Below are 25900 nucleotides of genomic sequence, written 5' to 3' on the forward strand. Positions count from 1 at the left end.
CAAACAAGCAGAAACCTGGTCAAATGCAGGGCTTCAATACCAGGAGCTAAAAAATTTGAAAAAAAAAAAAACTTTAGAAAGGTTCAAAGGACCAATGAGGATGCTTACTCCAAGCCCTAGACACAGTCCTCTCACTAGAGTGCCTCTTCCAATCCAGCATGGCCTGGAAAACGTGTTCAGGAAAAACAAACCCAGATGCAACAAGCCTGTATCGGGACTATGCAATAGCTACTATCTATCCTAGTTTCAGTGGGAACCACTAGAAAATGTTTAACACAGCATAAAAATAGCAAGTTCTTATACATTCCAGATTCAAAATGCTAACCATCAGAAAGTGATCTTTCAGTGGGCTTATATGGTTTCTCTAAACTAGAAAGATGTCTACCTGTACATCCCTGTTGCAGATAAACATAGGAGATACCTTTGGTTTGTGGCAGCAGGATTACACTACTGATTTTGTCATTTGGCTTATCCAGTACTAACAGAGTTTTTACCAATATGTCTATCTCCAGTTATAGTCCATTGCAGAACCTTAGGGGTGCATATTTGCCCTTATCGGGACAACTGCCTCATCCAGGGTAAAATCCATCCTAGAACTCCAAGCACCCAAGCAAATCACTATGGGCTGCTTCCAGAAGCTAGGTGTCAAGGTGTCACTCTCACCCTTTGATAGTCTGAACTTCAGCCCCAGACAAGAATTCTCTTTCTGGGTGTACTGATAGGTTCAATACAACAAAAAGCCTTCCTATGCCAGGGAAAGGTTTATTTTCTCACAAAGTATTTGTTCAGCTTACTACCAGAGCAGACAGTCTCTCCAGGGAAATAACGAACGGCCTTGATACACAGCATCCTGCATCTTAATGGTCCCCTTTGCGAAATTACACATGAGAAAAACTCTTATGGTTCCCAAACAACACTTTGGAACAGCATTCTGTGAAAACCCCGGAACTTCACTGGTGGAAAGTCACTATCCTGCAGAATCCAGGGACAAACCTGTCTGTAGAAGAAACACTTGAGACCATTACCACAGACAGTTCAAAAATAGCCTGGGGAGCACACTTAGGACCCTTGAAGGTACAGGGTATCTTGACCCCAGAGCAAAGAAGACTGCATGTAAACCAGAGATGATAGCAGTCTTTCTAGTTGTGAAAGCCTTTCAAAGCTACCCGAACCCAGGAACACTGAAATCTGGACAGACAGCACCATGTTTATGTTGTACATAAGCAAGGGGGACCCATTCCTATCATGTATGCAGTTTTGCAATAAAGATTTGGCTGTTGCCTAGAAATGGTAAGGACTTGCTGTGTCTAATAATGGTGTCTGCCAAAAAAGCAATTACTAGAAAATGGAAATCAGAATCTAAACCAACTATACTGGAAGCAGTGAATATAGTAACAGAGATAAAATAACTGTAATTGAGAGCTTTAGAAAAGTGTAAGAGCAAACTACATAGGAAAAAAATGGGAATTCTGGGAACAATACATACAAGGGAGGAATGAGGCCTAAAAGGCAGAAGGACTTAAGTGGGCTATGTAATGTTTGAGTGAGAAAGCTTGGGTAGATTATAAGTGATGCATGATGTTTGCAACTGAGTGTGTGTCTGTATAGTTTGTGATGTAAAATGTTTGCGACTAGGATTGTGTTGATGTGGTTTATTTTCATTTATATTAATATATGATTGTCTATGTAGTAAGTGATGGTTTAATGAAAATGTTTCTTGTTTAAAAAAATAATTTGTGTACTATTGCTTAGGTTATAGCAACATATGTGAAGTATGTTTGTTATGTTAATATAGTTTGATTACTTTTATATGAATGTAGATTTGTTTGTCACAAGTGGTAATTCAATAAAGGTGTTTGAAAAAAAAAATGTGGCTCTTGGCATAGGATTTGCGACTGTCTGTTAAATCTAGTCCAGTACCCACTAATTAAAGATTGTACTGTATGGGACTTCTATCAAATTAAATGCCTCCCGATAGAAAATATTAGGCGAAGATTAGAGGTAGGTAAGAGTTATAACATAATTAAACAAATATTATACTTAATCAACATAACTACTGCTAGTGTTAAAATAGGTGATCTTGGTATGCAGTTGTTGTTCTTCTTCTTCTTTCGGCTTTTCCCGGTTAGGGGTCACCACAGCAAATCACCTGTCCGCTCATGATTGGCAGTGGAGTTTTATGGTGTCGAGTTACCAGCCCAGCACCCAACCTTCCACAGAAGGCACACACATACACACACTCACACCTAGAGCCAATTTAGTGTGTCCAATCCAACTGTAGCCGAGGGCGAGGGCTACCACAGCAGGGATAACCGACAGGTGATGCCTGCAACAGTGAATACACTCTGACGTCTACATTTATGGTAAGTGTGTGTAACTGTACTTTCTCCCTGCTCTTGTCTGTCCTCAAAGGGTGACATTACATTTTTCTACCAGTGATGGATCATCTCACCCAGCTAAAGGGGTCTGTCATTATTTCAGACCTGACCACAGGTCTGCCTACTTTGCCTTCTACAAAGACCACTAGCAGCTGCCCTACTCAATTAGGGAACTTTGTTCTGTTAAGGTAATACCTAATCTGTCAGTGTACATCCAGCATGTCTTTGGGATGTGGGAGGAAACCGGAGCACCCGGAGGAAACCCACATGACTACAGGGAGGACATGCAGACTCCACACAAAAGGCACCCCAGCCGAAGATCGAACCGGAGAACCTCTTGCTGTGAGGTGGCAACGCAAACCGCTGCACCACCGTGGCTGCCCGATCTTGGTATGCAGTTATACCAACAAATTATAAACTCTTTCCTTTTAAGATCAAAAATGCTATCCAATACCTATAGATTAATAACAAAAATTAAACATCAGGACTTGCTCCTATTCTCAAGATATTGGGAGGAAAAGAATGACAAGATTACTCCTGATCAAAAATCTGATGCTATTAAACTTACCATGAAGTTTTAACCCCTTTCAAAAAATTAATCTTCACCCAAATTATGATTAACAATAATGCCTGCCACGCACCCTTTTTCCTAAACATAATCAATTCTACACACACTCCTTTTTGTCCCTCATGCCCAAACAAGATAGCAGACACCTTACATATGTTCTGGAGTTCCAAAAATGTATATAAATTGTGGTGTTCACTTAGATCTAAATTGGAAAAAAAGGGCTATACCGAAACTTACTCTGTCATGGGAAATTGCTCTTCTACATAGATTTCCCTTAAATTGCACACATGCAAGTAAGCACATCATAATAACATTATGTGCCATGATGAAAGCGTATATAGCTGAAAACTGGCTTGACAGCACTAAAACCACATGGGATGAATATAAAAGAATAGCTACGAAATACGTATTGGCTGACAAGTTAATGTCTAACAATAAAAAAAAACTTCTCTACTATCAGAAGTATTGGGAAAAGCTCCTTGATGTCCTTAATGTAGACATTAACGCAAGCTTGAAATAAAGGAGAACTGTAATCTACATTTAGCAAAGGGGTATGTAAATGAACAAACTGTTTGGTTAACATCCATTCTTAGAATCGTGAGAACAGGTTTTTGAGCCTCGCTTGTATCAACAGGGGTGACATCAAGTTTGTAGATAGTGTTTATAGTTTGTACAAGATACGGTTAGATAACTGGCTAGTTGTAGCTTTTTATGGTGTAAGGTCAGATATAGGCGATTTAAGACCAAGATATGTCAGTGCTAACTTTGCTCAAATATCAGTGTGTGTTGATGTGTAATTCTTGATTTTAGACAACTTTTTTGGTTTCCTAGTGTTTTACTTGTTTTGTATAACTTCTGATGTAGATTGAATGCCTAAGATATGTTATATTGCTTTGTTCCTTGTACTGTTATTCCATGTATCTTGTTATTATTTTGTTTTTCTCTGCCTTTTTTAAAAAATGTGGTTAAGTGAATAATAAAAATTTTATTTGAAAAAAAAAAAAAGGAATTGCGACTGTCATTTATATCATCCTACACCCCAGATTAGAAGAACATCATAGCAGACTTTCTAAGCAGGGACCTTCTGGGCCCCAGTGAATGGATGCTCAAGAGAGAGGTTTTCCTGAACCTTGCCCAACAATGGGGACATGCCAGTATAGACCTTTTTGCCTCTTATCAGAACAGACAACTATCTGGAATCTGCTCCAGATCTCAATAGACAGGGACTTAGAGAATGGACACTTTCTCCTTCAAATGGACAGACTTGTTTCTGTATGTCTTTCTGCTGTTACCCCTGAACCCCAGCATACTGATAAGTGAGGTCACAGGCAGAGTATGATACTCATAGCTTCCTTCTTGCCAAGACAACATTGGATGTTCGTGTTTCACTGTTGCAGTCATCTCCTGTGGGTTATCCCTGCTGTGGTAGCCCTCAGCCAGCTCGAATACCAGAGTCAGTGTTTTTCTGAGTCAGCTGCTGTCACTTCCTGCCTGATGTCAGGTCAGCAGTGCTATAAAGGCAATGCCATTACATCAGTCTTTCTTGCCATGGATCCTGTAGCAGAAGCAGTTCGCAAGTGTGCCAGTCGGTTGTTACCAGAATTTGAATTACAGCTGAAAATGTCTAAAGCTAAGTACCCCATTGGGGATCCTTTTTTCTTGCTCTAACCAATGTCCAAAAAAGTTAACAATTATCTCGCCTGTGGAAAGCAAATACCACACCTAGACTTCCATTCATGCTGCGTCACTTGTTTAGGCCCAGACCACGGCATCTCCTGTTGCCAGTTCTGTGCCCTCTTTAACGCGAGAACCATTCATCGTAGAGCACTTATTGTAGCCAGGTTTTTCATCTTCCATCTTCACATTCCGTAATGGTGTCTGTCAGCCAACAATCTGTAGACATTCCAAAAAAATGTAAGGATAAAAATAGAGACAGACCACACAAGGCTAAGCCTTCCAATGACTCTACCACTAAGCAGGTAGTCAGTTCTCCGGAATACAGTGAGGCGCCTTCACAGCCCTGATGCCCAATTCGATACCTTTGCATGCCTCTACTGAGACCCTTTCGGTGTCCAATATGCCACAGAAATCATCTTCGTCTTCCAAGCCTTTGCTTGTCTCTGCCTTGGTTGGGTCCAGAGCCGTGACACAGGCATTAGCTTCTGAGGAGCTTTTTGCACTACCGAATCTAGACAAAAACTGACGTCTTCTCATCTGACTACCATTTGTCTCAGACTGATGGATACTGTTAGGACTAGAAGCAAGTCCACTCATAGGAAAACTACTTCTAGCCACCATTTTACTCTCGCTCCACCACCCCAAGCTCAAATGCTTAAAATGGCAGAGGATCTTGTCACCCTTATCAGGGGTAGTCAGGCCACAACTTCTAGAAGGAAAAGAGAGCTTTCTCCTGAAATACTGACAGAACAGGATTCTGAGATGATGAAATATTATTATTGTTATCCCTGCTGTGGTAGCCCTCGGCCAACCCGAATACCAGAGTCAGTGTTTTTCTGCGTCGGCTGTTGTCGCTTGCTGTCTGATGTCAGGTCATCAGTGCTATAAAGGAAGGCAGCTGACGCCATTACATCAGTTTTTCTTCCCCTAACCAGTCAGAGGCCCAAGTAAATATGGTAAAGTGGTCCTGGTGGCTAAAAGCCACCATTACAAACTTATGTCTCCCTAAAGAAAAAAGATATAAGGGGGAAGGAAGGTGGGAAACCAGGACTGCAACAGTGAATACACTTGAACATCTACATTTATGGTAAGTGTACACAACTGTACTATGTTCTCTGTGTTTCATTGTTGCAGTCATCACCTGTGGGAGTATTCCCAAAGCTGAGGAGAGGGCTGGTAGGACTAGTAAGAGACCTAGTAATGAGAGACAAACCCTGCCCTAGCCTTAGAAAATAGAGGTAGGTGGTAACGCTTGGTAAAGGTATGGACAGAAGTCCAGGTGGCAGCTTCCAGGATGTCCCTGGTGGGAGCCTCTCTGAGGAATGCTGTGGAAGTGGAGGCTCCCCTAGTGGAATGGGTTCGAATAGACGTGGGGGGGGGGTGTTCCCATGCAATCTGTAGCAGAAATGGATACAGTGTGATATTCATTTGGAAATAGTTTGCTTGGAAATGGGCTAAGCTGACAAGTAGTTGGTCTGTTTTCTGAAGGGTTTAGTACGGTCCAGATAGTGTCTGAGCTGTCCGTGCACGTCTAGTGAGTACAGCATTTTCCCCCTTGTTTTGAGGGTTAGGAAAGAAGGTGGGTGGATGTATGAACTGGTTGAGAGTTACAATAGCTACCACCTTGGGCATAAAGGAGGGATTAGTCCTCAGAAGCGACCCTGTCTGCATGGAAGATGATGAAGGGCTCAATGGCCATCAGTACCTGCAGTTCTGAAGCCCTTCTGGCTGGCTGAGAGCCTCTTCCATGGGACTACACCTGATAGCCCAGTACCAGCAGGGATCAACAACACCCTGGCAGACCACTTAAGCAGAAACTTACTGGATTCTCACGAATGGCAGCTCCACAGAAAAATCTTTTTATTTATATATATATATATTTATTTATTTATTATGATATTTTTGATGAGAAGAGGATTCTGAGGAGTCTGATTATTCAGATTTTGAAGAGGAACAACAACTGATATAATGGTGTTGGCTGCCTTCCTTTATAGCACTGATGACCTGATATCAGGCAGCAAGCGACAGCAGCCAACACAGAAAAACATTGACTCTGGTATTCGGGGCGGCCGAGGGATACCACAGCAGGGATAACCGACAGGTGATGCCTGCAACAGTGAATACACTCAGACATCTGTATTTATGGTAAGTGTGCATAACTGTACTTTCTCCCTGCTCTTGTCTGTCCTCAAAGGGTGACATTACATTTTTCTACCAGTGATGGATCATCTCACCCAGCTAAAGGGGTCTGTCATTATTTCAGACCTGACCACAGGTCTGCCTACTTTGCCCTCTACAAAGACCACTAGCAGCTGTCCTACTCAATTAGGGAACTTTGTTCTGTTAAAGGTAATACCTAATCTGTCAGTGTACATCCAGGAATGTAGGATTTGTTCAGCTTTATTCTGTGGTTTGGAAAGAACAGTTGCAGGTGAATAGCTTGATTCAGAGGGAGTTCTAATGTGTTTGTCTCCAAGATGAAAGAGGCAAAAAAAAACGATGACTACCAGAAAATCATAATTATCCAAATGGGAGAGGTTTTCTTTTTGGTGCCAGAACAAAAGCATTCATCCTCCACATGTGGACATAAATCTCATGTTGGAATATCTTTCTGGATTATTTTCCCAGGGCCTTTCTTATTATGTTATTAAGGCGCATGGTTCTACCATTTCTGCTTGTCTTACCTGCCCCCCATCCATTCTCATTTCCACCTAGAACCATTCTTAAAGTGGTCACTCATCTAAAGTCTCCCAAGAGAAACCCTGTCCTGCATATGATTTAAACTGTGTACTAGAAAAGCTTACCTTGCCACCTTTTGATCCAGCAGCTTCTGCTCCTTTAAAGATTCTCACAAGTAAGGTCACCCTGCTGATAGCTATTACCTCAGCCAGGCGCATCTCAGAGATACAAGCCCTGATGTGCAAAGATCATTTCCTTTCTATTTAAAAGGGACAGGGTAACAATTAGAACTAACCCCTCTTTTATGCCCAAGTTAGTATAGAAATTCCCTTTGAATCAAGCTATTCACTTGCAAGTGTTATTTCCAAACCACAGAATAAAGCTGAACAAATCCTACATTCCTGGATGTACACTGACAGATTAAGTATTACCTTAATAGAACAAAGTTCCCTAATGGAGTAGGACAGCTGCTAGTGGCCTTTGCAGAAAGGAAAGCAGGCAGACCTGTGTTCAAACAGAGTTTTCCTAACTGGATAGCCAACTGCATTGCTTTCTGTTATGCTCATCATGGTAAGCCATTACCATCTTAAGTCAGGGCTCACTCCACTAGATACAGGGCAGCCACCACTGCCTTCCTTAAAGGTGTCCTACCCAGGCTATTCTGGAAGCTGCAACATGGACCTTTGTCCACACCCTTACTAAACATTGCCATTTAGGTACTGCCTCCAGGACTAGGGTAGGTTTTTCTACTATTCCTACAGAACCTGCTTTCTCGAGGGACACCAGCCAGCCTACCCCCAACCTGTAGCTTTGGGAGTCCTCCCAAGAATCTGTGCTGCAGCATCAACTATGAAGAACACAGTGCAGTTGTGTTACACTTACCATAGTTGTAGATGTTCGAGTAGATCAATGTTGCAGTACAAGCTTTCACCTTCCCACTCTTCTGTCTGCTGGCGGCCTCTTCATCCTGCCTCTCCATCTGTTTTTTTTTTCCCCCTGTGGCATGTAGCTGTTATCCATCATCAGCCCCTCTCCTCTTCTCTTATTCCATGATTAGAGTCTTCCCTCATCTCTAGCTAAGCTCTGACATCAGGAAGGATTGTGTTGCCCTTAGGCATCAGACTGCTGAACACAGTCTAGAAGGACCTGAAGATGGTACTGTACCCTGACTTTCAGATGTCAGTCCTTGGGCATCCATCAGCTAGGAATAATCCAAAGACTCTGGAAATAAGGCTAGACGCGGGCTTCTGTATGGCAGCAAGACCCAAGAATTAGTACTACAACTGTGATCTGCTCGAACATGTGACAACTGTCCTTGCATTCTTAGTCCTTTAGAAAGTGCTTATATTAGCCTTCAAAGAATGGCACAAGATTCAAAAGGCAAGCTATCTTAAAAATCTAAGAAGTTAATTTTGTTGCCACTAATTTTCTTATGAATTCTCCTGCGACTCTCCATGTGTTATTTACTGTGTTCATTGTGCAGTCTATGTAAAGTGTTAAATGTATTAGATCACTTTTTTTTGAGCTTATGGTTTCTTAAGGTAAAGGTGAGACTTTTATTGATGTATTTTACAGACTGTTTGTGGTGGGTGGGTGTCTCTCTCCAAGCTGAGGTTGATATTTAAGAGTTAAAAATGAGAATGATAAATCTACAAATGAATTGTGGTAAGTGTAACTATAAACTAAATTATATCTTAAGAATTCTGCTGAAGTTAAGGTGGATTTAGAAAATTAAAAAAATATATAAATATAATATATTAACAAATGTAATTTTTTTTCCTGTCCATTTAGGTATCCTTTCATTAAAGTTCCCTGAGGCCCCAACAGTGAAAGCGTGCTGTATGTTTTTTGTAAGTAGTAATGGTTGTGGATGTGGGGGATTTTTTTGTTTTTTGTTTTTTGGGCTGAATTTACTAAAAACTTGCTAAAGGTTCTACTGTGTAGCATAGAAATGTATCCTCACCAGCACGCTATTCTTAGGAAAGATTAATGGATGTATTAAGGGATGGTTAAGCAAACTGGTGTGGAACAGTAAAGGAGAGACCTCAATATGGGCGAAAATGCTGGATGAAGTTATAATGGTCCACAGTGTCAAAGTACTACAGAGAGGTCGTACAGAACCAGACTAGAGTAAAAGTTTTCACCTCCAGCCATGAGAAGTTCATTAACTGCTATTATGAGCGAAGAGCAGCCTAAGTGCAGTGGTAAATGTAAAAATTGGACTGGAACAAAGCCATGAGCCATTGAAGTGTATGCAAGATTCACGCTGTTCATAAACAACCTTCTCAGTAACTGCCTGAGTATGTGAAATTAGATATAAGGTACAAGTTATCAGGATTGTTAGGGTCCAGAAATATTTTTTGATGGTCAGTATAACCAAGGTTTTATTTTAAAGTAGTGGAAGCATTCTCTGCCTCTAAAAAATAAAATGCATAATACTGTAAATGACCAGATCTAGAACATTCACTCAGACTCAAACCATTCTGGAGAGACAAGAGTCAAGTTCTTATGTTGAAGGGCATTCACCTGAAGTCACAGACATGATCTAGCAATAAGTGGGAATCTGAAACTACATTCAGGAGCAAGAACTATTCTTCATTCCTACTGATGGAACTGACTATGGAATTGTTAGTGCCACTTACAGTGGCAGCCTTGTTAGCAAAAAATGAACAGCCGGCTCATACTTTTGTGACTTTTAAAGACTATGTAGGTGGTAAGATAGGCCAGGATACACACCTTGTCACTTTACTGCTGCTGGCATTTCCTTAATAGAAAATCTGCCTTTTTGGAGATGTCATATCGGTAATGAGCATAATGTTCAGCCAGATCACTTCTCTCAGTATAAAGACCAGCATGCCTCTGGCTTTTTTCCAACCTTCATCCTTTCTATAGAAGAGATCAGAGCTTAGAATAAGCCCCGTCTCTTGTGATCCTTTTTGGGACAGGACATTCATTAGATTGGGCCAGCAGGTCCACAACATACTTATCTGGTCTCCCAGAGATGTTCTTTGAAAAGAAATAGTGAATTGTCAAAGAATACAAGAGTGAGCTTTTATTCAGACTGCTTTAAAAGGGGACTAAAAAAGGGTATCACTAGATCAAACTGAACATGGACATGTTCAGCCCAGGAGTCAAATTCCACCAAGTCAGTGATTATCACTTCCATAACAAATATCAAGTGTATTCAAAATAGTCGCACCAGAAGAAACTTAGACCCTTTCATAATACAGAATAATTGTGTAATCAGTCACTCACTGTCCGTCAGCCCAAATTCTGAAATCCCCAAAAACCACAAGGTTTTGGTAACACAACACAATGTTGATGAGAAAAATTGAAAAATGTTTTCATTCACTCACATAGGAAGTAGATGAGTAGAAAACTACAGCTTGTTCCTGCATCATTGGCTTATTCAGAAGAGCAGGGAGTCTTACAAGCAACCTGAGCAGCATGAAGCTCAGTTGTAAAAAAAAAAAATAAATAAATAAATTGCTTTTCTTTCTTAATCCTGCCCTGTCTAGAGTACCTTAAAATGTAGGGAATGCTGGTGTCAAATGTGGCCATATTCTTTTCCAGCCATGTCATTGTTGTGGGTTCAAGGCTCTTATTGCATTATTATGTTTGCAGTCATCCCTGGCTTATTGGAGACAGAGCAAACATTCTTATAGAGTGCTTTATGTTGTGCCAGAAGTTAACAGGACCTACAAAGCTGCCTTAATTGCTAGTCAGGAGCCCTGGCTACAGCACAGAAGAGACCTGGAAGAACCTTGTTATGCTTTTTTACTCAGGGGAGGTAAAAAGATTTTTTATTCAGAAGAGCAGGGAGTCTTACAAGCAACCTGAGCAGCATGAAGCTCAGTTACCTACAAAGCCTTAATAATTTAGTCAGGAGCCCCTGGCTACAGCACAGAAGAGACCTGGAAGAACCTTGTTGTAAAAGATTTTTCATACCCATAAATAACCTATAAATAATTTGCACTTACAAGTGGGCACACAAGCATGCTTTCTGTGTTTCACCCCTATGTTTTTTAGTTTATTATTTGTCTGATGACCAGGAAAGTCGCACTGGGATAGAAATTCCCTTTTTTTCAGCAGAGGCCCAGGAGGAAAAGCCCCCACATTTACATTCGTAAGTTACAAGTGTTCACAAAACATAAACATTGTATTACATTATTTTACATTGTAGATAGTATTGTGTCTTGGATTACACATGGTAATTAGCTGATTAGAAAAATGCTATGTCCAGAAAGAAAAGGTAAAACAAATGGAAAAAGTATTTGTTTACATTTGCATTTAGTTTTGTAGTTACAAAGTGGAGGTAAGAAAAAGAGAGAAAATATTTTCAGAGAGGAAAGGGAAAAAAACAATAAGAAGTATTGTTTGTTTACAGTAGGAGAGAAAAGTAAAATTGTATCAAGGTCATCATGATGGGCTTCATATGTGATGAGTTAGGAAGAGTGAGGCATAGTTTGTTAGAGGTACATTAGCTTAATAAGTTACTTTAGTAGATATTAACCAGGTGAAGAGCAGGAGTAGAGCCAAGGGTGTTGTAGGTGCTGTTTTAGTAGGCTGTCAATCATTTGCCATTTTCTATAAGTTTTAGCTGTAGTGGAATGGAGTTTTGTAGTTTTGCAACACAGTATATGAGTATAGTGAGCTACCAGCAGAGATTTTTTGATTTACTTACAGCTAGGAAGAATTTGTTATTGGAGCATAGTGTTGTTCTACTACTGTATGGTTGCAGTGTGTTTAGGGAGGGGCAGTTATCTGGTTTATGTTTGTGGGCTGTAGTAAGTTTAGGAGTAGGTTACCTGGTTTGGGAGTTCCAGCCAGTTTAGTTTTGTGCAGTGATGGATTTTGGTAAGTGAGTAGGTGCCAAGTTTTGATACTTTATTATAACATGCATCGGGTGTGGATATGAGGGTACTATTAAGACGTCCTTCTATATCATTGTTGCAGTATTCTTCAAAGTAGGGATCTCCTGCCAAGGATAGGCAGCATCCGGCCAGTATACTAAAGCCTTTAAATGTTACATCTGCATTATGTCACACACATGATCCCTGTACAGAGTGTAGGGTACAAAGATGATGTACGGACGCAGTTACCCAAAACTTTTTTATCACTAGTTGGTCTGAAAGCCCTTTTGCTGTGCTGTATATATAGCCACCAGGTAAGTACCCTATTGGGGTCATTTTTCTTCTTTGATCTTGTGCCTACCTCCCCCCCACCCACCCCCGCACTTCTACTCCTTCCTAGCAAACTAGGGAACTATTCCTCAGATGAAAATTCACAGTCTGATGGTGAGTCCCTGTCTTACTCTTCCCAGAGGCCTTTGCCTTTAGCTTATGATTCTGATGAAGAACAGTCTGTAAGTATTGAGTCTCCATTTGAGGAATTATCTTTTGGAGACACTATAGCTCGAATGATGGAATTCCTCAAGTGGGATTCTTCTCAGTTGTCTGATATCCAGAAAAGGTATTATGAGCTGCTTCAGATGGATACTCCTAAATCTTCTGCAGTACCACCTGTATTGGCTGCTTTGTTAGGCACCTTTATAGCTGGCTGTAAGTCTCGTGATTCTCAGCTTCCTGCTCCTAAGAAACCTGATAGGTTCTATGAGGTTCCTCAGGACTGTCAATTCTTATTTAATTGCTCTTCTGCTGATCCTGCTGTGGTGTCGTTATCCTCTGACAAGCCTTTTAAACTTTTGCCCTCAGATACAGATAGTAGGGCAATGAAGAAAATTGATAAGGTTTATACTGTTTCTGCTTTGGCCTTTCAGGCATCAATTATAAGACCCACATGACTAGATATGTTCTGGCCTTGATTGCCCAGCCTTGTCAGGTCACTTTTGAGCTCCCTGATTCTGAAGCAAAATCTTCCACTCTGTCTGTTTTAGGTTCTGCCTCTCAGGTGAGTCATCACTGTATCAGGTATAGCTATGATGCTGCTGATGCATCTTCCAGAGCTGCTGCCTTTGGGTCTGTCATCAGGTGTTGTTCTTGGCTTTGTCTGCAGTCCTTACCTGAAGATGTTAAGGGCAAATTGTTGGATGCTCCTTTGGATAACAAAAATCTCTGAGACTGCAGCTGCGGAGATGTTTCTCTTCAGGAAAAAGGTAAAGCCTTGCTGGATCTTAAACATTTCTTTGTATCCCCTATCTCCAAGTTCCAGAGGAACTATCCTACTACATCTGCTTTTGTTTGCAGGCAGCCTCGTCAGGCCACTAAAGGCAAGAAGGTTGATAGGCAAGCTCCTGCTAAGTCTTCTCAGGCTTTTGTGGCTCAGAAGCTTCCTTTATCGGCCAAGTCTGCTTCTCTTTGACTTCTTGCAACCTCTGCCCCTTGGACAAGTTCTCTTGTCCCTTCAGCTCTCCCTCTGTCTTCCAAACTGGCAAATCATCACCTGGGAGTCTTGAATTCTGTCAACCGTCAGGGCTACTTCCATGATGAGGAAATCTCTTCCCTCCTTTTTCAGGGATTCCCCAACCTTCTCTAGACTTCAAAACGAGCATGAAAGAACCAGAAATGGAGGTGTATCCATCTTCATTAAAGACAAATACACCTCAAGACTGGTCAAACAGTAAGATTCCCATAGAGCTACTCCAAGTCCAACTAACTGTAGGTAAAACCCCCTTCCATATCATTGTTAGCTGTAGGTCCCCCACCATGAACTGTGAGAACCACTCTGCCTACCTGGACCTACTTGAGTCACGATTATACAGCCAGACACCTTGGTCATGGGTGATTTCAACTATCCTGTCATAGATTGGGAGTCATATATGAGCACAAACACACTTTCCCTAAGGTTCCTCGACTTTAATACAAATGCTGTGGAACAGATGGTCTGCACCCCCACAAGGGGCTCGAATGTCCTAGATTTAGTACTCGCCAACATAGGGGGTCTCTGCACTAACCCCTGTGTGCTGCCCTCCCTCCCTAGTAAGGTTTGATCATAAATTAGTCTTGTTCAAAGTAACAATCCTACCTGATGACCCCCCCCCCCCAAGAGCAAAAAGGATGAAAATTTTCTCCAAAGCAAACTATAGCCTACTAAGCAATGGCATAAATAGTTTCAACCCTCCTGCTACCACTGTCAACAATGACATCTATATGGAGATGTACACAAATGCCCTGTATAAACACCTGTACAAATGTATAGACTAGTCTGTAATGAATGGATCAAAACAATATCCTCACAAAAAAACAAGCCACCCTGGGACACATCAAGCATAAGTAGGTTGTACAACAAGAAGAAGAAACTAATGTTTAAGAACATGAGGGAACTGACTCAGCAGAAGAAGGACACCCTCCACAGCTTGAACAAGCAAATTAGATATCTTGTAAAGTCCTGTAAAGCCAATTACAAAGCTAAACTAGCATCATTAGCTAAGGATAATCACAAGACATTCTTTAGCTACATCAGAAATCTAAAAGAGAAGGCCCAGCTTTCTGCTGAGCTAGTAGTGGACAGCAGCACTTATACTGACCCTGAGGATGTTTACAGCCTGCTAGCAGACAAATTTGGTGCAAACTTCACCCCCCCCCCCCACCAGACATATCCCAATGTATACTTGTCACCAGTCCTCTACCTAGCATCTCCAAAGAGCAGGTCATAACCACACTCTCCATGACCAAAAACACAGCCTCTGTGGGAATGGATAACATCCCAGGCTGCCTACTAAATGGTCTAAAACAGGACTTAGTGGAACCATTTGACACTCTTCAACCACACAATCTTAAGTACTGGATTTGTCCCAGCAGAGTGGAAAACAGCGATAGTAATTCCCCTTGCCCAAAGGGGGTTCATCAACCAGCCCTGACAGCTATAGACCCATAAGCTTAACCAGCCTTATCTAGGTGACCTTCAAACCCTTGACCCGACCCAATTTGGCTTTGTTAAGGGGAAATCATGCTTATTAAACCTGGTGGACTTCGTGAATGTCACCAAAGCCTTGGATGAAGGCAGAACAGTACATACAGACCATCTTGACTTTGCCAAGACTTTTGACACAATCCCCTACTCGGGCATCACTGAGAAACTCACTCAGCTGGGAATTAACCCATATGTCACTAGATGTCTAGGATCTGTGGTAGCCCCCTACTGTTTGAAATCTATTTCTTGGAAGTCCAGGTAAAAACAGATGGCCTGTGGCTTACCAAATTCGCTAATGACTGCAAACTGGGTGCAGTCATCGCATCCCCAACAAGGGCTTACACAGACAAATGATTGGTGCCAAAGCCACAGACTTGATGCATTTTTTTTTTGTTTAGTTTATCATCCCTTTCAGCAAAGGGGAAGTACCTGCAAATTACAGTGTTAACAGTACCCCCCTTAGCTCAAACCCTGTGATGAGAGATTTGGGAACATAGGTTGATAACCTTAACGTTGATCACCATGTGCCTTCAGATACAGATAGTAGGGCATTGGAGAGAACTGGTAAGAAGGTATATACTGCTTCTACTTTGGCTGGTGGATCAGGTTTATGGGAAAAAATGTGGGAGGTTGGCAAAATGGTTAATGTTTACCTTACAGAGACAAAGTGCAGGGTTTGATTCTCACATGGGGTAATTGACTAGGCTTAAAATGACCCACAGGGGCAATTACTGTTGTACTAATCTATGAACCTACGAGTCCAACATGTTTTAATAGCTGGGAGGTTGACATAATGGTTAAGTTGTTTACATTACAGACACAAGGTGCAGGGTTTGATTCTCACATGGGATAATTGTTTAGGCTTAAAACGGGCCACAAAGGCAGTTAGCCTAGTATTAATCTATGAACCAAAAGCAACTTCCCCATTTCTTGGCATTTATTGGGTCCCTTTTGGACTGGGGAACTATTCAACTTGTCTCTCCTTCTCAGGTAGGAAAGGGTTTTTACTCCATGATGCTCTTGGTCCCTCGAAAGGAGGGTACTTGGAGACCTATTCTGGATCTCTCCTTGCTCAACACCTTTCTCAAGGTTCCTTCCTTTTGGATGCTTACTGTTCAAACCCTGTTTCCTCTCATTTTACCCCAAGCTTTTCCTAGTGTCCCTGGATTTGAAGGATGCTTACCTTCATATTCCTATTCACCCTGTTTTCAGGAAGCTTTTATATTTCTCTGTTTCTTCCTCTCATTTTAAGTTCTTTGCTTTGCTTTGCCATTTGGCCTTTCTACTGCCCCAAGTATATTCAAAAAAATGCCTAGTTCCTGTAACTACCTTTTGAAGGCTCCAAGGCATGCAGATTTTGCCTTATCTAGATGACCTGTTGCTTCAGACACATTTTCTTCCATTTGCCTGTTACAGGATCTGAAGTTCACCGTATTTCTCCTCCAAAGTCCTGGGGTTCAATATCAGCTTTCAAAATTCTGTCCTGATTCCCTGTCAGGATCATACATATCTGGGTTGTGTCTATCCTGACTCCCTGTCAGGATCATATGTATCTGGGTTGCATCTATCCTGACTCCCTGTCAGGATAATATGTATCTGAGTTGCATCTATCCTGACTCCCTCTCAGGATCATATGTATCTGGGTTCCAGGATTCAGGCAGTACCAATGTTTGCCTCTCTTCCCCCTCCAAAAGTTCTGTCCTTGACATCTTTCTTTTGGTCTCTTCTTCTTTGACCTGGTATTTCAGCCAGAAATTTTCTTCAAGCCCTGGGATTCATGGCCTCCTGTACTCCAGTGCTTCCTCTTGCCAGAACTCACATGTTGAAACTTTAGTGCTACCTTAAGTCAGTTTGGCTTCAGCATTGCCACCTTCTAGATTTCAGTGTGCCTCTCCTTCCTTGTCTAAAGTGGGAATTCGAATGGTGGATTCAGCAAGTTTCCCCTCAACTCAAGCCTGACCTCTTAGCCTTTGGTTTCTTCTCAACTATTCACAGATGCTTCAGACACTGGGTGGAGTGTGGTCATCTGGAAAGTCCAAGGTCTTTGCCTCCCTCTATCAGAGGCCAGACCATATTAACATCAAAGAGGTAACTGCTTCAGTTCTGGCTTTTCACCCCATGCTCTCTCAAGGCCCTCTGAAGGTTTACATGGACAATACCACAGTGATGTGGTATGTTAACAAGCAGAGGGGTACAGAATCTTACCTTTTCTGCAGGTTGGCTCTTCAGGCTTGGGATCTGTCTTTCAGCTATCATTTAACTCTTCAGGTATTCTATATTTCGTCGGAGAAATATTTAGTGGCAGACACCTTGAATATGTCCAAAATACAGGCTCACGAATGGATGCTTCACAGAAGTGTGTTTCTGGACATAGTCCATTGGTGGGGTATGGGATATTCCCCAGGTAGATCTTTTTGCCTCCCCTCTGAACAGTCATCTCCCTCTTTTCTGTTCCAGAGTGCCATGACATCTGTTGTGGAAGATGGACGCCCTTTCTTTTCTTTGGAAGATGATGTTTCTCTATGCATTCCGTCCACGCCCTCTACTTCCAAGAGTCCTGCAAAAGATTCATCTTGTTAGTGACTTCCTTTTGGCCAAGACAGCACTCATTATCCCTGGTAGAGAACGATCTTCACAAGTTATCTCGCTGGTTGGATCTCCTCACACAGGACAAGGAGCGGCTCATCCATCCTCACTTATCCACTCTTCAACTGACACTGAGTGATAGTGTTTTGATTCCTTTTAGGCACCTCTTTTCTGGCTTGGGCTGTCCTTCTGTAAAGGCCAATTTGTCAACTGTTTCTGCTTTTCTGCCCTTGATTTCTTCTTTGTCTTCTCACATTGAGGTCAAACAGTTTCTTAAAGGCGTCTTGCATCTTAGGCCTCCCAAGGAAGCCTGTTGCTCCTCTGTGAGACCTTAATTTTGTTTGAGAAAATTGACCCAGGCTCCTTTTGAACCTGCAGGTTCAGGTTCTCTGCAACATTGCATCTGGAAGACTGTCATGTTACTTGCTCTTACTTCTTAGTGGGTTTCTGAGCTTCAGGTCCTTATTGCCATCCCTCCTTTTTTGGTTTTTACAGGGACAGGGTGCCCCTTCATACTAATCCTTCTTTTATGCTCTGTGTAATCAATGCGTTGTCCTTAAGTCAGTTTAACTCCCTCCCTTTTTCCATCCCCTCAGTCTGCTAGTGAGAGGGACTTACATACTTTGGATTTGCACAAACAATTCTGAGATTATTTGGATAAAACTAAGGTCATTCGTAAATCTGAGCAACTTTTTGATTCTTTTCATCCCAAGGCATTGGGTTTGGCTGTTTCTAAGCAAACCATCTCCTCCTGGATTTCAAAGGCCATTTCTTTTTGTTATTCTTTTCATGGCAAATATCTGTCTACTTCCCTAAGAGCTCACTCCACTAGGGTTGTTGCTTCTTCTGGTGCTTTCTTCAAGAGGTTGGATACCAGTTCCACCCTTGAATCTGCTTATTTGTTTTTCAGTACATACTTTTACTAAGCATTATAAATTGGATATGGTTTCTAGGACTAGAGGAGGTTTTGCTCAAGGCATTCTACAGGAGTTTGTTGAGGGTTCTTCCCAGCCTTCCACCTCCCAGTCTTTCCTTGAGCTTTTGTACTCTCCCTAATGTGAAGAATGCTGCAACAGTAATATAGAAGGACACCGTACAGTAGTAGATGTCCTTCTCTTCAGTTTTGCAGTATTCACAGCCCCTCTCCATCTCCCTTTTTTTCTTTGGATTTTACTTTGGTTCCCCTCCTGGCTGAGGGTCCCCCTTTTCCATCTGCATTTTTCTCCTCCTGGATGTGCGTGTTTTTTTTTTTTTTTTTTTGTCCTCTGGAGACCTCTCTTCTGGGGCAATTCAGTTCTGCATAACTATGCCTGTATGTCACCTTTATGCCCTATATCCTGTATGGTGAGCATATGTGTGACATTCTGCGCATGCAAGATCTAACAGCTTTGGTATACTGGCCGAAAGTTAGGCTATCCTTGGCAGAAGATCCCTACTGTGAAGAATACTGCAACAGTGAAGAGAAGGACATATACTGTTATAAGATTTTACACAACTTTATTGTTTGTGAAAATGGGGGATGCATACAAAAGAGTTGGGAAGTAGATAAGTGGATACTACAGATCTTGTGGATACTGTAAGGTGTTGCTTTGCTCTTTGTAAGGATCCTAGTTTTCTGTATGTTTATATATGTCTAAGTATAAAATAGACTTGTATTGGCTAATAGACAAAAAGAGTGAAGTTCCATAGTAGCATTCCTTGTGTAAGAAAAATGCACACCTAAAATTATGAAACCATACTCAAACCATGAGAAAATAAAAGTAAGCAGTGATAACATAAAAAAGGAAATATTAATAATGAGGGAGAACTACATTTCAAAACATTTCAAAAAGTACAGAAACCAGAACTTAACTTTCTACTTGCATAGAAAGATAGAATGGTGATAATGGATTAAGAACATAAGAATTTACTAACAGATCTTATTTTAGGAATGGTCCCAGTCGCAGTAGTGTGTACTCAGTTCCATCAAGCAGACTGACACTGCATCCTTCCTGTTTAACAGTGAGGAACCAAAGAATGGCTTGAAAAATGCATTCACTGAATTATTTACATACAGAACTCTAAAGGTTTTTATTCAATGCTTAACTTTCTAGTTTTTTATAGTATGAATTGTCTGTTTACTCGTGACAAATTTTCTTTTATCATGTTGTTTTGTTATGACTGGCTATGTTCCAGCGGAATGCAGGACAACAACGGTAATCCCTCTCCACAAAGGGGGACCATCAACCAACCATAGGAATTATACTCCCATAAGCTTGACTAGCCTCATCTGTAAGGCCATGAAAAGAATCATCATGGACCTTATTAACAAGGACATAGGTAATCTCTACACTCTGGACCCAACCCAGTTTGGATGTGTTAAAGGTCTATCATGCCTGTTCATGGTTGACTTCCTTGAGAAAGTCACCAAGGCTCTGGACGAGGGAAAGACAGTGCATGCTGCCTATCTTGACCTAGCCAAGGCATTTGACACAGTCTCCACTCTGGTATTATAGAGAAACTCTCCCAATTGAGAATTAAGCCCTACATTACCAGATGGGCAGCCAACTGGCTCACTGACAGGACATATACTGTCAAAGTGGGTGACTTCACCTCTAGCAAAAGACTAGTCACTAATGGCGTACCACTGGGATGTCCTTCCATTCACTGGTTTCAGTATTCGTAACCTCTGCGGTTCCCTGCCTCAGGTAGCCTGACGTCTGGCCAGTATAAAAAGCCTACTGTTACCCGGCAGGGATCCAGCTTTCAGCATGTCCAATGAGGCTTTGCAGACATCCATTTTGGACTGTCAGGAGGAACCACTGTTGGTTATTTCCAAGGGGCCTAGGACTGTTCCTCAGATTTTAGGCAGGGTAGAAGCCCCAAATACTGTTATTGAATGCCATTCTGGGTCAGTGTTCTTAGGTTTTACAGGGCAGATGTCCCATTAAATAAAAAACAAAAAACTAAACATATCTCACCTGCTCCTAATGATCCACAGAGTGAGTGACAGGTCTTCATTCAGGGTTTGTTTAATGCTTTGATGGCATTAAACCTCCTCAGGGGGTTTCTGTTCCATCTCCACCTTGGTCCTCTACTCCCCTTAAAAGGTGCAGGGAACAGGATTCCTGTAAGGCGGAGTTGGGTTCTGCTAAGGAATTCCTTGCTTACTCTTCCCAAATTCCTTGCCCTTTGGACTGTGAGTTAGAGGAAGAGGAATCTAACAGTCCTGATAACTCCCTTCAAAGAAATTTCTTTTGGGGACACAATCTTCAGGATGATGGAGTTTTTAAATGGGATTGTGCTCAGGTTTCTAAAATCCATAAGAGGTACTATGAGTTTTTTCATATGGAATCTCTGAAACCTTCTGCTATTTTTCCTGTTATGGCTGTTTTGTTGAATGCATTTTCCAGTGCCTGTAAATCTCCTGAATCTCTGCCCCCTGCACCCAAGAAACCTGGTTTTGTAGAGTGCCTAAGGACTGTAACTTTTGTACAAATTTCCTGCTGCTGACCCCTCAGTGGTGTCTGTAGCCTCTGACAAAGCCCTCTCCTTTGTTTCCTTTGCCCAAGTTACTACCATCTGTTAAAAATAACTGAACTGTGGAAAAACTACATAAGAAGGTTTATACCTCTGCTACCTTGCCTTTTAAGGTTATTAATTATCAGACCCATGTGTCCAGGTATGTGCTGGCTCTCCTTTCCCAGGCTTGTTGGGTTATTTCTGATCTGCCAGACTCTGAGGGTAAACGTTCTGCTCTTTTCCTGTTAAGGACTGCCTCCCAGGTGGTTCTTCATTCCATCAAGTATAGTTATGATGCAGCAGATGCCCCTTCTAGGGCTGCTGCTTTTGGTTCGGTGATGAGGTATTCTTGGCTTCAACTTCAACCACTGCCTGATGATATCAGGGCTAAGTTGATGGATGCCCCTTCTGCTAATAAACACTTGTCTGGGGAATCATCTGCTGGTTTGTCTGTTCAGAATAAGGGGAAAGCCTTACAGGAACTCAAACATGTTTGTCTCTCCTTTGCCTAAATTTCAAAGAAACTACCCCAATAAGCCTCCCTTTGTTCACACGCAGTCTCACCCTCCTCCTAAGGGCGAATAGAGTGGCAAATGAGCTCATCCTGCTAAGGCTACTCAGACTTCAGAGACTCAGAAGTCTTCCTTTCCAGATAAACCAAGTGCTGTCTAATTATCCGTCTCTTCCCAACCACGTACCTCTTTCTCTTCACATTTCTCTCTCTATATTTCTGTGTGGCTTCAGATTACTCAGGATTCTTGGGATGTTCTTCGTGTTTCACTGTTACAGTCATCACATTTGAGTTAATTGCTTGCAGTAGCCCTCAGTCTGCCTGATTAACAAAGTCTTGGGTCCTGCATCGGTTGCTGTCTCTTCTTCCATGATGTCAGGTCATCAGGGGTATAAAACATGCAGCCGACACCATTACATCAGTCTTTCTTGCCATGCGGTGCCCGAAGCAGTTTGCAAGTGCCGGTCAGCCGACTCCTGAAATTTTCATTTTCGAGTTTCAGAACCGAAGTCTTCAACTAAAAGCTAAGTACCCCATTGGGGAAACTTTTTCTTGCTCTAAACAGATGTCAGTAAAATTAAATAACTGTATTTCTTGTGGCAAATACCTCATAAAGAATTTCATTCGTACTGTATTCCTTGCCTAGGCCCTGACCATGACGTACCTCACTGTTGGTTTTGTGCCTTATTTAAACCACAAACTATCCGTTGTCTGTATTTTTTCGCTTCTAAATATTTTGGTGCTGTGTTCAATTATCCAGCTATGTCTTCAGTAAACCATCTGAATACTGACATTCTGAAAAAACGCAAAGATAAAGACCGAGACAGGCCGCCTAGGTCCAAAGCTGCCAATGACACTTCTCCTAAGCCAGACACCAGTTCACTGGTACTCAGTGAGGCTTTTTCGCAGCCCCTGATACCCGCTACTTCAGATTTGCAGGCCTCTACTGAGACCCATTCAAAGTCCGGCATGCCGCGAGATGCTTCAGTTGTGGAACCTGCAGATGTCTCTACATTGGATGGGTCCGGAGCCGCTGTGCAGGCACCGGCTTCTGAGGGTGTATTCAGGCCTACTGACTTGCATATTAAACAGATGCCATCTTCTTCTTCAAGGCCTAAAAATCGAACCATGACTAGAAAACTGACGCCCAGACTGCATGGTCAGGCCTCCATGCCTAAAAAACAAATAAGAATGGCTGAAGACCTTATTACTTTAATCCAGGGATGACAACCTTCCCCCTCTAAGAGACCTAGGACTGAGTTTGCTTATGGTCCTTCTGACCCAGGATTTTAAAATTTCTTTTTCCTCTGATGACCAGGATTTACCCGTATCTACCTATGAGGATTCTGATGCTGAGGACTCTATTCTCACTGCTCCCCCCACCGGAGGATTTCTCTTTTGGTGAAACCTTGCATACTCTTAGGGAGCATTTTCATTGGGAAAGTTAGGATTTCTCTGTTTCTAAAAAGAGGCTTGGGGATTTCTTACTCTTGCCCCAGCACAGGCCTTTAGCTATTCCTCCTGCACTAGGCATTGTTAATGATGCCTTTTCAGAATCTAGCTTGACCCCTGACTCTTTACCTGCTCCCAGAAAGCCTGATAGATATTACAAGGTTCCTGACTCTCGCAAGTTCCTTTTCAAAAATCCTACTGTGGATCTTGAGACCATTTCACAGGGTCCCAAGGGCATTAAAGCTACTACTGCCAAAAATCCTACCCCCTCTGATAGAGACTCCAGGGCACTGGATAGATGGGGTAAGAAGGTATACACTTCTGCAACTTTGGCCATTAGGGCCTTAAACTGCCAGTTTCATATGTTAAAGTATCAGCAGCATATTATTGGATTGCTTAAACAGAAAATTATGTTGATTCCTGATTGTGCTGAAAATAAGGATTTACAGGATTTAATAAATTCTGCTGGACAAGTTGGAAAACATACTTTGCAATGTGGTTTTGATTCACTAGAGGCATCTTGCATGGCTGCTGTCACTGGGTCTGTACTTAGAAGGCATGCTTGGCTTAAGGAGCAATCCTTGCCAGATCATGTTAAAGCTAAATTGCTCGATGCTCCCTTAAATCAGGACCACCTGTTTGGCAACAAGGCAGAAGAAGTTCTTAAAAAGATGGAGGAAAAAGCTAAATCCATGCAAACTGTTAAAGATTTCTTACAAGTACAACCTCCAAGATTTAGTAGGCATCGGCCTTCTAAGAATTGGCCCTTTCCTGCCTCTTCCAGGCCTTCTCAGTCCAAGCCCAGATCCAGCAGAACACCCAGGCTTCAGTCCCAGGGTATGCACAAGACTAAGCAGTGGGGGGCCCCTCTTCCAAATCTGGGAGTAGTAAATCCCCCCCCTATGGTAAACTGTCTCAATGACTTTAAAACTTCCAAGCACTTCTCAACTGACTGCCCCTTTGAGGGTAAAGATTGCCCTACATGCAAAAAACTGGGAGCTCATTACCCAAGACAAATGGGTTTTAAATATAGTGTCCCAAGGATACAGATTTCACTTCCACACATTACCAACACCAAACGGTTGGCCAGATCTACCCCCAACTCAGTGGGCAGAGGCTCAAAAGCATGTACTCTCTCTTTTAAGCATAAAGGTTATTCATACTGTACCAGAAGAGGGAAAGGGACAAGGTTTCTACTCAAGACTTTTCCTGGTGCCCAGAAAAGACAATTCATGGTATCCTATCCCGAATCTCTCTACTCTAAACACCTTTTTGGTGATTCAAAAATTCAAGATGCTGACTCTTCACCAGTTGCTTCCTATGCTAGGCAAAGATGCCTGGTTGGCAGCACTCAATTTAAAGGAAGCATACCTGCACATCACAATCAGGGAATCTTGCAGAAGATACCTACACTTCAAAGCAGGTAACATGCACTATCAGATGATTTTCTTCGTGTTTCACGGTTGCAGTCATTACATTTGGGGTAATCTACTGGTAGGTTGCCCTCAGTCGGCCTGAATAACAAAGTCTTGGGTCCTGCGTCGGTTGCTGTCTCCTCTTCCATGATGTCAGGGGTATAAAACATGCAGCCGATGCCATTTTAATCAGTCTTTCTTGCTGCACGGTGCCCGAAGCAGAAGCAGTTCGCAAGTGCTGGTCGGCCGACTCCTGAAATTTTCGTTTTCGAGTTTCAGAACCGAAGTCTTCAAACTAAAGCTAAGTACCCCGTTGGAGAATCTTTTTTTGCTCCTTACTGATGTCAGTAAAAGTTAATAATTGTATTACTTGTGGGAAGCAAATGCCTCATAAGGATTTTTATTTGTACTGTAGTCCTTGCCTAGGCCCTGACCACAGTGTGCCTTGCTGTCGGTTTTGTGCTAAATTTAACCAACGCACTATTAAGTGTCGGTATATTTTTGTTTCTAAGTATTTTGGTTCAAGATTTAACTATCCTGAAATGTCTTAGGTTAGCAATCTGACTACCGGAATTCACAAAAAATGCAAAGAAAAAGACAGACAGACCATCGAGGTTCAAAACCGATGAAGTTTCTCCTAAGCCAGTTGCCGGTTTGCCGGTACTCAGTGAGGCGCTTTTGCAGCCCCTGATGCCCACTACGTTTGAGTCGCAGGCCTCTACCGAGACCTATTTGGAGTCCGGTATGCTACGAGATTCTCCAAGTATTGAACCCGCGGATGTCTCTCCCTTGGATGGGTCCAGAGCTGCTAAGCAGGCACCGGCTTCTGAGGGTGTTTTCAGACCTAAAGATTTGTATATTAAACCGACGCCTTCATCAAAAACAAGGCCAAAACCAACTTCTATGTCTAAAAAACCGACACGTGAGCCACGTGCTCAGGCCCCTATGCCTAAAAAAAACAAATGATCATTGCTGAGGATTTAATTACCTTGATCAGGGGTTCCCAACCCCCTCCTGCTAAGAGGCCTAGGCAAGGCACTGATTATGAATCTTCAGATCAGGTTTGCAATTCTTCTGATCAGGAATTTTCTATTCCCCCTTATGAGAACTCTGATGCAGAAGAGTCCATCCCTTCTGCTTCTCCTCCTGAGGATTTTTCTTTTGGTGACACTTTGCATACCTTAAGGGAACATTTTCATTGGGAGAGTCAGGATTTTTCAGAATCAAAAAGAGGCTTAGGGATTTTCTTCCTCCGCATAGG

At 42.1% G+C, this 25900-nt stretch overlaps 1 protein-coding gene across 1 annotated transcript in view; it reads left to right on the top strand.

The window, feature by feature from the left end:
- IPO13 (importin 13) overlaps positions 1-25900 on the top strand; it is a gene marked incomplete in the record, with an annotated part of 1347960 nt that overhangs the window by 1181431 nt on the left and 140629 nt on the right. Inside the window, 1 exon segment of the mRNA XM_044085442.1 lies at positions 9094-9152. Within this exon segment, the coding sequence (XP_043941377.1) occupies positions 9094-9152 (59 nt within the window).

Source organism: Protopterus annectens, chromosome 10.part0 (genome assembly GCF_019279795.1).
Source record: "Protopterus annectens isolate FY-2018-M chromosome 10.part0, PAN1.0, whole genome shotgun sequence".
Taxonomy (NCBI): domain Eukaryota; kingdom Metazoa; phylum Chordata; order Ceratodontiformes; family Protopteridae; genus Protopterus; species Protopterus annectens.